This window comes from Lepisosteus platostomus, chromosome 14, assembly GCF_059453375.1.
Source record: "Lepisosteus platostomus isolate fLepPlt1 chromosome 14, fLepPlt1.hap1, whole genome shotgun sequence".
Taxonomy (NCBI): Eukaryota; Metazoa; Chordata; class Actinopteri; order Semionotiformes; family Lepisosteidae; genus Lepisosteus; species Lepisosteus platostomus.
Genome location: NC_142624.1, coordinates 33,868,350 through 33,882,569, shown reverse-complemented (window position 1 = coordinate 33,882,569; position 14,220 = coordinate 33,868,350). Strand labels below are relative to the sequence as shown.

Sequence of the window (14,220 nt, the reverse complement as noted above, 5' to 3'; positions counted from 1 at the left end):
ACTTCTATTATGGATGTTGTTATTCTTCCAGGTTGCTTGAAGGATCTGCAGTCTTTCTGCAGAGCAGCTTCCAGAACTACGCTACGGATCTGTTGAAGGAGTATTTAAGACAACAGTCACTGGGCCAAAACACAACAAGTGAAGTCTATAAAAACCTCTTAGGAAGAGTTCTTCGTCTGTTGGAAATGTATAATCAGGTTCTGGCAAACATCACATCACTTGACCAGATTAACAGCAGCCTGTCGCTGGCTCTCATACATAACCTCCTAGAGACATTCAGTCTTAAACCTTTGGAGGCTATCTGGCTGGAGGGGCATTCCAATATTTCCACCATCATCGGCAGCATTTTACAAGCAGCAGAAAATAACCAACATCTGCTCTCAGGTTTGATGGTTGAATTATTGAATGATAGCATGCAGTCCGTGAAAGAGCTTGATGCATTGATTGAGAAATGGCTGTCAAGAGAGGACAGTCTATTACATTCGCTGTCATTTGGCATGGGAAAAATACTGCTTCGGTACTCCTACATCCTGAATCTAACTGACCTTGCCTCCTTGCACCACCTTCTTCAGCCCTTCATCCAGACAAACCTGAATACATCCAGTACTGGTGAGTTTCTTTTGAACATCTTCCATGTGGTCAAACAAGTGATTGAAGCTCCGTATGACCTCCAGGTACTTGTAGAGGGATACCTCAGACAGCTGCAAAACCTTCTCACCTCAGCTCTGTACATGAACAGTGGGATCCTGATCCTAAGCCCTGATGTGCAGATTGAAAGTAATGTCTCTGTACTGCTCAGCTCTGATCTCAAGAAGCTGGCCCAGCACATTCTCCCTCTCCTCTACGCAGAGTCTTTACAGAACTTCAGCAATTCTGACAGCTTGAAGACCATCTTGCAGCACTTTACAGAACTTCTGCCTGGGACAGTTAAGGAGCAGTATGAGCAGCTGATCAAGGTAGTGACCTCATGCACAGAGAGCCAGCTGAACTGCTCAGTTCTCCTTAATGAAACGTCACACATCCTGGCTGAGGTAGCAAAAGCTTTAGAGGAAGTTAACAATGGAAGCCTGTCCATTCTGCTCAGGCAAGCCATCCATGTCAATAACTCTTTCTTCAGCTTTGATCAACAGGGAAACCTCTCCCTCATCTTCACTGCAGAACTGATTTCCATGCTTCTTCCTTGGGACAACTCTACTAACATGTCATGTGCACAAACGACAATAATCCAGACACTCACCTTTCTTAATCAGATTGCAACCTCATCTAATTTCAGCTTGACGTCTCTACAGCAGACACTAGAGTCATCAAACTTCAACATTACTGAACTCAACACCATTGTTCAACTGCTTGGAGCTTCCAACGTGTCTGAATTGGTATCAAAACTGAACAAGATTGTCAGCATTCAAGAGTGTTATAATCTGACCTCTAACAGCTCCCTGCATTGCACTTTGAAGCTCATTTACAATGTGTTTGATTTCCTTGTAGCAAAACCCATGCCAAAGGAAATAAAAGACACATTCTGGACTGTGAGATACATTCTGGAGATTTGGATAAAAGAACTCGACAGGGAAGGTGTCCTGGCAAAAAAGCTGGAAGCTCTTCACAGCTTTACTTCACTGTTGTTACAGGAAGGACTTGAAGTGAACCGGATCAGGCATACTTCTCAATCAATTGTCAATACATTGAAGATAATAAAAATAAACTTACAGAAGCTGAGCATAGAATATCCAGGGGATTTTGATACTGGAATTAAATTACTGGATGAGTTAAATCAACTGTTCATGAATGGAACCTATCCTTACTATAAGATAAACAGCACAAACCACAGCAATCTGAGCATGAAAAATGTCACACTTTACCTAGAAATAATTGAATGGTATCTTAAAAAAGTGGAGGATATAACTCTCAGTACGAACATCTCTGGGAGCCTGTATCCATTTTTCAAATTGACAGAACTGACCTTATCTGAATCTTTTTCAAATATTCAGTTCACATCCAGTATTATTTCTGCTTTTAATAAGACAAAAGGCTTGGTTGAGTCCATCCAGCTTCCTCTTGATGAATCAGACCTGAGATCGGTCATAAAGGTTGTTGTAGAAGCTGTTTTACCACAGCTGCAGTTATTAACAGATCAGATTGACTCTAACCTGGATTTCCTAGGAAACATAGCACAGTACACGGGACAAGAGACGCTTAATTCTACATTGGTAGACAAGGTTGCTGACTTTGTAAAGATTATCAGGAGCTTTTCTAATGTTACTGACTTGTGGCTAGAAAACAGCCCCTTCACCTCAGCAATCTCTCACCTCTTGTTCAAGAATGAGACATCTTTCAGTCTTCTGTCCCAGCTGACAAACCTGGAAAACACAGTCCGAGCAGTGGAGCCTCTTCTATCTGCTGAACAAAGAGGCCATCTAAATATTATTCTTGAGGTTTCACAGATGGTGAAAAACCTGGCATTGGAGACAGGAAGTGCAGGGAAGTTTAACAGCACAGATATTTCAAGAGCCATATTGGACCTAGCCAATGTCCTTGTGAACATCTCCAGTGTCTTCACAGGCCCCGTGCCTGAGTCTGTTGTCAGGGATGTGATGGATGTGCTGCAGGGCTCCATGCTTCTGGCCTCCCCATCCTCAGAGCTGGACATTGACCAGGCGCGCAACCTCAGCATTGAAGTCATTGGGAAAGTGGAGAACCTGGTCAGAGCTCTGGCCCCACAGCCAGTCTCATCTGTCCTGCTGCACATGGCTCAAGCTGTCAGGATATACCTGGAGACCATTTCTCAGGCTGATCCCTCCGATGTGTGGAATCAGATGTAAGTAACACTTTGTTAGACTTAAATTTTTGTAAATAAGCCTTTATTGTGAACAAGCATGTGGAATTGTTTGGATGAATGAGGGAAAATACAGTATAAAAGATTCTAACTTTTGAAACATATGGCTTAGCATCGGCCCTATTAAGTGAGAAGCAATATAATTTCTGTTGTGGAGGGGGTTTAGAATATTCATCCCTATGAACATCACCTAACCTGTCTGACATGAAAGAGGAGCATAAGACACCTGCTCAAACCTAGTCAACTGCAAGATGCCATTCCCTGCCTTTTCATTCAAACTTGCGTTCGTCTCACTGGTGATGGGACTCCCATTATCTTTCACACTCAGAGAATTTAACACTATATTTTATTAGATAGAGAGTTAGATAGATAAGATAAGACTTTATTGATCCCAAAGGGAAATTAAGGTGGGACTTAATAGGATGCTTTTTCATTGTTGTGCATTGATAGTGTGGTGATAATCACAGTTTGCTTAGAACACTTAGGTCTTGGAATCAACTCCACACTTAGGCACCATTACAGTCCAGCGACATGCTGTCTAGGTTATCTAGTGTATCTAGACTGTGACTCCCGTATTTCTGTATGTTTGAAATACACCCTGATCAGTAATCCAGGTTTTCCTGCCTTGTGCCCATTGCCAGCCAGGTTAGGCTCTGGCTTACTGTGATCCTTGATTGGACTGGGCCATTGAGGAAAATGTTTGGAAGGATTTTTTTAAGGGGGACTTTTTCCTTTACTGTATGTCACTGTGCAATGAGCAGTAAGTTACCAGTCTTTAAGATTGCAATTAAATTTGATCTGCAACTACAAAACAAGCACAGATTAATGGAGGTACCAGTTATATTTCCCTGAAACAAACAATCACAGTTGTTGTTGCAATCAGTACATTAGTCTGATTGCCAGGAACTGCTTGTCTCCATTATTTATGATGAATTCTGAAAAAAATGTTATGTGAATTTAAAGTGAAGCAACAGCAAGGAATGTAATATAGAAATGTTGGGAACTTTGGCAGGCTGTTCACTGCTTAAAGTTGTATCTCAGGATAATATCTGTCCAAAGACGGGACTATTTTGGTAGCTCTGATGTAGTGTGTTTGTCACTATGAGCACAACTGGCAAACTAGAAATCTCTCAATTGCATCCATGAAATACAAATGTCTTAATATGTGCAAAATACGACAAGTTCTTAAAGTTCATTTTCTAGCTACTGTTTGTTAATGTGTTATTTAACCACTTTTCTTGTATGATTTATTTCAGCATTTTTAATGACACTCATCAGAACATATCTGGTTTGGCAAATTTTGTGCTGAAGATCTCAGAGTTTTTCAAAAATGAAGCTCAAAGCAGAAACATTCAGCAGGTTCTTGTAGAAGGATACCTCAGACAGCTACAAACCTTCCTCATCTCTGCTCTAAACATGAAAACTGAGCTCCTGATTCTCGGCCCCTATGTCCAGTTGGAAGGCAATATCTCTGTGCTGCTCAGCTCTGATCTCAAACAACTAGCCCTGCGTGTTCTCCCTCTCCTCTCCCCAGAGAGTCTACAGAAGCTTAACAACTCTTCTGACAGTTTGATGTCCTTCTTTCAAAGTTTTACTGTACTCCTGCCTGGGACAGTTAAGGAGCAGTATGAGGAGCTGATCAAGGTAGTGACCTCATGCACAGAGAGCCAGCTGAACTGCTCAGTTCTCCTTAATGAAACGTCACACATCCTGGCTGAGGTAGCAAAAGTTTTAGAGGAAGTTAACAATGGAAGCCTGTCCATTCTGCTCAGGCAAGCCATCCATGTCAATAACTCTTTCTTCAGCTTTGATCAACAGGGAAACCTGTCCCTCATCTTCACTGCAGAACTGATTTCCATGCTTCTTCCTTGGGACAACTCTACTAACATGTCATGTACACAAACGACAATAATCCAGACACTCACCTTTCTCAATCAAATTGCAACCTCATCTAATTTCAGCTTGACGTCTCTACAGCAGACACTAGAGTCATCAAACTTCAACATAACTGAACTCAACACCATTGTTCAACTGCTTGGAGCTTCCAACGTGTCTGAATTGGTATCAAAACTGAACAAGATTGTCAGCATTCAAGAGTGTTATAATCTGACCTCTAACAGCTCCCTGCATTGCACTTTGAAGCTCATTTACAATGTGTTCGATTTCCTTGTAGCAAAACCCATGCCAAAGGAAATAAAAGACACATTCTGGACTGTGAGATACATTCTGGAGATTTGGATAAAAGAACTCGACAGGGAAGGTGTCCTGGCAAAAAAGCTGGAAGCTCTTCACAGCTTTACTTCACTGTTGTTACAGGAAGGACTTGAAGTGAACCGGATCAGGCATACTTCTCAATCAATTGTCAATACATTGAAGATAATAAAAATAAACTTACAGAAGCTGAGCATAGAATATCCAGGGGATTTTAATACTGGAATTCAATTACTGGATGAGTTAAATCAACTGTTCATGAATGGAACCTATCCTTACTTTGAGATGAACAGCACAAACCACAGCAACCAGAGCATGGAAAATGTCACACTTTACCTAGAAATAATTGAATGGTATCTTAAAAAAGTGGAGGATATAACTCTCAGTAGGAACATCTCTGAGAGACTGTATCCATTTTTCAAAATGACAGAACTGACCTTATCTGAAATTGTTTCCAATATTCAGATCACATCCAGTATTATTTCTGCTTTTAATAAGACAAAAGGCTTGGTTGAGTCCATCCAGCTTCCTCTTGATGAATCAGACCTGAGATCGGTCATAAAGGTTGTTGTAGAAGCTGTTTTACCACAGCTGCAGTTATTAACAGATCAGATTGACTCTAACCTTGATTTCCTAGGAAACATAGCACAGTACATGGGACAAGAGACGCTTAATTCTACATTGGTAGACAAGGTTGCTGACTTTGTAAAGATTATCAGGAGCTTTTCTAATGTTACTGACTTGTGGCTAGAAAACAGCCCCTTCACCTCAGCAATCTCTCACCTCTTGTTCAAGAACGAGACATCTTTCAGTCTTCTGTCCCAGCTGACAAACCTGGAAAACACAGTCCGAGCAATGGAGCCTCTTCTATCTGCTGAACAAAGAGCCCATCTAAATATTATTCTTGAGGTTTCACAGATGGTGAAAAACCTGGCATCTGAGACAGGAAGTGCAGGGAAGTTTAACAGCACAGACATTTCAAGAGCCATATTGGACCTAGCCAATGTCCTTGTGAACATCTCCAGTGTCTTCACAGGCCCCGTGCCTGAGTCTGTTGTCAGGGATGTGATGGATGTGCTGCAGGGCTCCATGCTTCTGGCCTCCCCGTCCTCAGAGCTGGACATTGACCAGGCGCGCAACCTCACCATTGAAGTCATTGGGAAAGTGGAGAACCTGGTCAGAGCTCTGGCCCCACAGCCAGTCTCATCTGTCCTGCTGCACATGACTCAAGCTGTCAGGATATACCTGGAGACCATTTCTCAGGCTGATCCCTCCGATGTGTGGAATCAGATGTAAGTAAGACTATTTTAATCTACGTGCAATGATATAGTACAGAAGCGCATTGCTGCCACCAAGGAAAAAAAATCCTCACCTTTATCTCGGAATTACGAGAAACGTATCTCATACTTACGAGAAAATGATCTCGTAATTATGACTTAGTATTTCTCGTGTACTTTATGCGCTCACGCGATAGCACAACAATTGTCGTATAATACCTATATCAAGTAGGTAGCTACGCCAGCATGCATAGGCTGCAAAGGAACACGTTAAAGGTTTATTCCATGCTGAAAAGAGAAGAAAAGAAACACAACATTTGGGCTGTGAGGGCTTCACAGCTGAAATGTCGTGTTTCTTTTTTTTTCTCTTTATTTATCCCATGCTTTTTTCTCTTTATTTATTCCATGTTTATTCCATGCTGAAAAGAAAAAAAAATGAACACAACATTTCGGCTGTGAAGCCCTCACAGCCCAAACGTTGTTTTCTCTTTTCAGCATGGAATAAACCTTTAATTTATTCCTTTAATACTATAGCGCTTTCGGGTTCTCATGGGTTTGCGCCATCACAGCTCCTGCCTCAGGTTGGTCCTCCACTGCTGGGGCTCAAACCCAGGTCTCCAGTGTCACTATTCACAGTGAAGGGCGGTGACGTCACTGCGCTGGCAAGCGGCTCGCACAACCTGTGGTGTCGGCTGTGTCTGTTACAATACCTAATCACTACGTGCGGACTTACAGTTTTAAGCAGTGGAAATGATTACACGCGTAACTGTTAATAACGGAACCATCAATGCTTTGATCTTTAAATCCCACAAAACTGGTCCTCATGCTTCTGTTCATATGTACTAAAAATGGCCAGATTTCATTATGACTAAACCCCAGTCAAAATCTGTACAAATTCTGCAGCGCTGGACACAATCATTAAACTGAAAGTGCCAGCCAAGTTCACTGTAGCTTCTACATGTGTTCAGTGCACCATGTAATGGGTTGTATATACACTGATGTAAGCATTGCTATCTCGTACTTATGAGATATGTATCTTGTAATTACGAGATAAGGGGGGATTTTTTTCCCTTAGTGACAGCAATGCTCTTTCGTTATATAGAAACATACATCCAAGTTTCTTTTTGTCTACCTAGAATCGTTTGATCGCTAATATGCTAACTGTTTCTTTTGCTGACTTCATTTAGCATCCTTAACGAGTTCTGGCACTTTTTATCTTTTAACAATACTGGAGAACTGGATTTGAGTTTCATTCAGAATATCCCTGGCATTTTCTTGGATCACAGCAAAGGTACGTAGCTCTTGCCACAGGAAAATTATTATCCAGTTATCATTTTTTTCCCATCTATCCATCCTTTATTAGAGAGCCATTAATTCCAGGTAAGCTTATCTCAGAAGGTCATACAGGGCAGGGCTATGCCCTGGATAGTCACAATTCCAAGAGAGGACACACACACAGTGCCAGTTTAGAGACACCTGAGTCAGCCTGACCAGCATGTCCTTTGGAGTTGGGAGAAAACTGGGGCTCCCGGGAAACTTCACATGAACAAGGGCAGAACGTGCAGTGGTACATTGCCATTCTCCATTTGTTTGACATGTTTCAACTTATTTAATTGATGATACCACTCAATGTGAAGTTGAGAGAGATCAGAGCTAAAGTCTCTAAAGAAAAAAATCATTATATACAATGTTTTGAAAGGTTATATATGAGATCAGTACTACAGCTCCTTATACTGATAGGGTGGAAATTATACAGTATCTTCTGAAATTTGTATGACAGAGGTGTCCATGCACCAAGATTGTTCTGTGAGGGGAGTTTGACTCCAGAGTGAAGGAGGTTCCAACTGGCTTGACCTCGGCCATTCAATCTGTCTGAATCCAGGAGTGTTTTCCCTGTGATGGGTCAATTCACACACCATTCAGGATTTAAAGGCAACAGTTTCAAAAATGTATCCTGTTTCCCCTGGCAAACCTCGGTTTTCATCATCAGTTACCATGCTTAATGAGTATAGCCAACTCGAAGGAGGACATATTGAAAACAGGGTACAAATTTGCTCCTTAGTCAAACGCTGTGCGGAACGAAGTGCCCTAACCTGTCTGATAAAATGCTAAAACAAGATCTTCAGTTCTTCATTATTAAAGGTGTCTGTTAGTTAATGTTAACTTTGGTACCCTGCCAAAATTCTGATCTGAGTTTGAATTTTCTTATGTTCCTCCTTAATTCAATTGGTGACACGGTTTCTCACACCTCCACCTGTGTAGCAAGGCTACTGGTGCAGAGCTCACCCAGGTGATGGTGGTGGGTGAACTGAGTCCCCTCTTGTAGATCAAGCACATTGGCATCCTTTGAGAAGAAAAGTGCAATACAGAAACATACAAGTGTTGTTTTTGTTCTTGTCTTTATTAAATTGTTAAAATATTATCACAGTTTATTGGATTTTCTAAGAAATATAAAACAGGTATTTACCTGATCACATTAAACAAAACAATCATGCAGTTAAAAATTCTAATTGTCTTTGAAGCTATACTCTTATGAGCAGATTTGTACAATCCAATAAAATTAAATTTCATATACGTGTATCTGTTCTGTTTGATAATTGTCCTACTGTATGTATTTCATTGTGAATTACATGTTCTCTTCACTAAGCCAAAGTGTAAGCATTTCATAGTGAAAGACTTGGTTATATATATTTAATGGATTGCATGTTTAAAATCTCTTTTCAACAGTAATAATTAGAGAAGAACTGTAAAGCTTTTATACTTCTGTATAATTATTTAATTGTTTTGTTTGTCTTGAACAGGAAACACTGTCTTCAAATGGAGAGGTGATTACATGCTAGACATGAATATGTCCACTGTGATCACGATCATTGAGAGGGTAAGCTGTTCTTTACAGTACGCTGATGTACAGCATGCAAGACACACAACATCAGATTCTGCCTCAGCCTTCACAACTGTATTTGTTCATTTAAAAAATAAAACTTCAGGACCCATAATTTCTAATAGGCCAAAGGCAAAGAAAGTGTCATTCATCAACATTCAAGTGCAGTGACTGCATCTGGGTTGTCATTGGTATTTAATAGGATGGAGGCATGCAAGGCTTCATCTGTTTTTTATTTTGTTTTACTGCTTTGTGTCTCCAGGTGCTCATAAGTCATATCTCCAGTGAGAATGGCAGCAGGCTGCTTCAGGCTGTGTTCCCTGCTTTGTCCTCTCTCTTCCCCCATGGAGAGACCTGGACTAGCAGCCTCAATGAATCACTGCTCCCTGTCCTGCTGGACATCATCACTGGAGCAGACCATCAGGATTCCTGGGAAACGTGAGTTCAAAGTGCTGTGCCAATTGTCTTGCTACATCTTTGCAGAGGGAAAATAACTCTTTTCCTATCCAGGTGGAGATAATGGAGGCCTTACTGATTATTACTAATTAATTTGTCTGAAGTCTCTTACATTTGCACCCATTTATACAACTGGGTATTTCACTGGGACAGCCTTGCTGAAAGATACAACAGCTGTGTGTCATATAGGACTTGAACCCACAACCATCCAGTTACAAGTTCAGATCCCTGACCACTGCTACATCTTTTGGGGCCACTCCATCACCCTGCATTTCCAACACAATATGAGCTGGCATGATGACACATGATTAGACATTTAATTGATCTAAAGTACATATTTATATAAAATAATTTCTTCTAAACAGGTCTCATTTTTAAATGTATTAAGAAGGGCTAGGCACTAACGGAGGATTTTCTGTTGATCTCTCTCATTTGGCTATAACTGACCTAATTCAGGGGTTCTGTTCCCTGGTCCTGGTGACCCCTAAACCCACAGCTGCTGGTTTTTCCTGCAACCCAGCTCTTTACTCAATCGAGTCCTTAACTGACCTAAAGGAGTGCTTGACTAGAGCCTCTGAATTTGTTTTTCATACCCAGATGTTGGGGATCTTAAATTACTTATGAAACCCTTGTAGTTAAAATGCAACATTTAACATTTGAGGGAACTGATTGACAAGTACAGGGATCAATTTAATCCTCTTATCAGGTCAGTTAAGGCTTCCATGATGTAACTGGAAGCCTGTAGGTGGGGGATCCCCAAAACAGGACAGGGACCCCCCTGAACAGCCAGGCTGTCCCAGATCCCACCTGGCCACTTGATATTCTGATTCTAATCCACAGCTGCTGTGTGTGACCCGCCTGTGTTAGAATTGAACCCGAAGACAGCCGTGTGTTTGTCCTGATCTCTGAGCTGTTCTTTCTGTGTCAGGCTGGGGCAGTTTCTGAACTACACCCTGTCCATCCTGAGGGACACTCCCGCCTGGGGCAGAGTGCAGGCCTTCTTCTCAGCGCATATGGACATTGTCAAGCTGCTTATACGCATCTTCTGCGCAGAAACAGGTGATCCCACACATCAGAAAATATTCCAGTAATGCCGTATATGTCATGTGCTAGTATAACAATAATAATAAGTAATAAAGACCTTTTACAAGCCTTATAAGCAATATCTTTAAAACATTACCGCATGCATCAGTTGTTAGAAATATCTGGAAACTATGCATGCTCTATCACTAGTGGAAAATTATGTGCTGGATATGCTTAATAAGAAATAAGAGAGAGCTACCAACACTAGCAGCATCACAACCTCTGAGCCTGGTCAGTCCTGGGACTGGAGATGTCAAAGGGACGTTTGCTACTGTAAGTGGTGTAGCTGGACCAGAATGTTCCATTGGTGGTACCGTTTCCTCTGCACCCGAGTTTCCAAACCCAGCTCCCTACTAAGGTGCGGTCTTTCCGATGTTAGACTGAGGTCCTGACTGCTTGAACATTAAAGATCCCCTGGCACTCTTTGTAACAGAGGGGTGTACTGGTTAAATTCCACCCTGGGCTTACACAATCTGATGTCCCTGGAGGTCTCATTAATTCAGTTGGAATTGGAAACAGTGCCTCACTTATCCGCCTGATCGGCTTGTGTAGCCGGGATACAGGTGCATCAGGGGAGCTGCCCTTCAGTGGCGGTGGATGAAGTGGGTCACCTCCTACATGTAAACTGCAGATATGATTTATTATAGTTCAAGTAGGGAACTGCGTCAAAATAAACAGCAGGTAAAGGTTTTTTCCATGCTGGAAAGAGAAGAAAAGAAACAATGTTTCGGCTGTGGAGCCTTCCTTGGGTGTCTTCTTCAGTTGACACCCGAAGAAGGCTTCACAGACGAAATGTTATTTCTTTTCTTCTCTTTCCAGCATGGAATAAACCTTTTTCTCGTTCCTTATTTTTAATTAGTTAAGATTAATGATTGAATTTTGATCTAAGCATTGAAAATAATAAAAACATTGAAAATAAGTGAAAAATCCCCGATCCCTGTTACCGCTCTCTTCAGAGCTGCATGACAGTTTGAAGGAGGCGCTCGTAAATCTGACATGTGAGGTTCGACAAGCCATGGGCTCTGCTGGAGCGAATGACACAGGCTGGGCAGGCTCGGTCCTTCAGGCAGTGCTGGACACCAGTGACATCATCAGACAGGTAAGGCTCACTGTGCAGGATGCCATTACGTCAAGAAAACCTCAGAAGCCTCAAACAGCCCATTACTGTATTTGGACATGCCAGTTGCAAACTGGAAGAAATTGTCTTCCAGTATCAGGGTCAGCTGTTTCACTGTAAGCCTTATATGTGCTTGCTGGGAAGTGAAATGCATTCCTCTTGAAAGGGGAAAGATAGTTGTGAGCTGCTCTGGAGGGCTGCCACTAGGAATCCTGGCTTTGTTCTTTCTGTAGAGCTCCTTGAGTCGGTCTTGAGTAAAGGGCAGGTGAGATAACTAACTCTTAGAATACCAAACATCTGGAGAAATTCGGAGCCGACCTCTGAATGAAAACAAGGACACAGGAAAACTTTCTTTTCTGTGGGACTTTGAAGTCAGCCCTCCCACTCAGTCCCAGGCACCATTATCTTGATACCTTTATTTTCGATCTAACCTGTTTGTGAATAATATCCCCAGTTCTGGAAACGCCCTGCTTAACAGGGTGAAACAGTGGAGGGAGCAGCGTCTCGTGTGTCAGGCCAGCACGGCGTCTGTGACACCTAGATTTCTCTAGTATTCCGGGAAAGAGAAAATGGGTGAATACAGCTGTTCATCAGTACAACCACAGCTTTGTCAGCAAAGACAGAAGGCTAACCAGGGCTGGAGTTCAATATCTCTGTTACAACCCAGGTCTTGTTCATATATTCAGAATGAATATTTACAATGAATGTATTGAGCAGGATAATGATCAGAGCTGCTGCTTCACAACATTTTGGGTCCTGGGTTCGATTGTACCCTGGGGCACCTTCTGTGTGGAGTTTGTCCTCAGAACTTCCTGTGTCCACTGTGTTTTCACTGTGTCTCCTCCAACCTCCCAATACCAAGTGTTGCTAGGTTAATTGGCGTCTCTAAATTGTCCATTAGTGTGTCCTGCACTGTACTGCTATCCTGTCCAGGGTGTTGTACTGCTTTCCATCATGTGCATCGAGATTGCTGTGACCCTCTTTTGAAATAAATGGCTCTCTGATAATGGAGGGGTATATTGTATTTTAAACGCATAGGTGTGTGCTGGAGGCTGGTGAGGTAGGTGTTCACTATATACTTTTTGTACAATTCCCTAGGCAACACAATTCAATAAATAAGATGTGAAATCTTATATCCCTGATAAAGTATCATCCCTCTGTTTTTATATCCAGTGGCTGAGCCAGTTACACTGGGTATTATACTTTAACCATACACATTTTTTGGCCTGGTTTTGTCAGCAAGCATTGAAGGAAGTTGTCTCCCAATATTAGGGTCATCTATTTCACTGTAAGCTGTCACAAACACGGACTGAAATCTGTGTCAGATCTTGTAGAAGACCCTATGCGATGCGGTAAGAGCTGGAGAAAACAGGAGGTGTGGTAAACAGGAACACACAGGGGTTTAATAGTGAACAAAATAATAGTGACAGTCCGTGAGACAGTGCACATGAAGCGGGAGGTGTCGGGGATGAGGCCTATGCCCTCAGGAGACGGACGTAGGGTTTCCTGGTGCTAGGCGGGCCTCGTGACATCTTACCCTAATGATGAGCCCCGAGGACCGGAGGAGCTGGTCTTTAAATAATAAAACTAAAAGGGTACACCTGGAGAGCTTAATCACACGAACAATAATGGGAGCAGTGGAGCGCCCTCTAGGGAGGGATGTCGGGCGTGACAAAGCTGTCTGTGGTTGGAATTGTATGGCAGGTACTCCTCTCTTGTGTCGTCTTTGCAGGCTGGGCTGACAGCACCAGGGGTGAGCTGTGCAGACATTGCCAGAGGCAATATCAGCAAGGCACTGGGGATCAGCGACAGCAGGGTGGAGCTGTGGTGTAACCGCAGCCTTGGCGTTGTGTCAGAGAAGGTCCTCTCTGTGTCCAGTGGCATCAGCCAGCTCCTGAACCGCACTGTGAGTATGCTCTCTCTCTGCATGACCAAGATGCTCACAGCCCTCTCAGGGGAACATTGAGGCCTGTATTCAGTCTCCAGCTGTGATCAATGTTTCTGCTTCTGTAGTAAAACTGCATTTACCAATACTCTATTGGAGAAAAACATTTAAACTCCATGTAAAGACTGATCGACATCCTAAAAAAATAAAATGACCATTTTCTTCAGTGTACAGTATAGTTTACTTATTAAAATGTATTAAATGTTAACAGGAATGCTAAGGAGCTGTATTAAAGTATTTGTGGAACAGTTTTTTCCAGTAGTTTCTGTAATATTGCACTTCCATGTTAATTCCACTAGATAGCAGTGTAGATCAACAATTTATAAAACACAGCTTCTGCACTGAAACGTGTAGGTACTGAATACAGTCAGTGAATGTGTGTGTCACTAGGTGAATCACGTTCTGTTTCTCTTCCTG

The 14,220-nt window shown here is 42.2% G+C and overlaps 1 protein-coding gene across 3 annotated transcripts in view; it reads left to right on the top strand.

The window, feature by feature from the left end:
* Positions 1-14,220, top strand: part of abca12 (ATP binding cassette subfamily A member 12) — an 89,180-nt gene that overhangs the window by 28,279 nt on the left and 46,681 nt on the right. For all 3 annotated transcript variants that reach the window (XM_088605789.1, XM_088605788.1, XM_088605787.1), the window contains exons 19-26: positions 32-2,815; positions 4,090-6,336; positions 7,509-7,612; positions 9,123-9,199; positions 9,465-9,640; positions 10,587-10,717; positions 11,698-11,840; positions 13,591-13,764. In XM_088605789.1, coding sequence (XP_088461915.1) covers positions 32-2,815; positions 4,090-6,336; positions 7,509-7,612; positions 9,123-9,199; positions 9,465-9,640; positions 10,587-10,717; positions 11,698-11,840; positions 13,591-13,764 — 5,836 coding nt within the window. The remainder of the gene's footprint in view (positions 1-31; positions 2,816-4,089; positions 6,337-7,508; positions 7,613-9,122; positions 9,200-9,464; positions 9,641-10,586; positions 10,718-11,697; positions 11,841-13,590; positions 13,765-14,220) is intronic.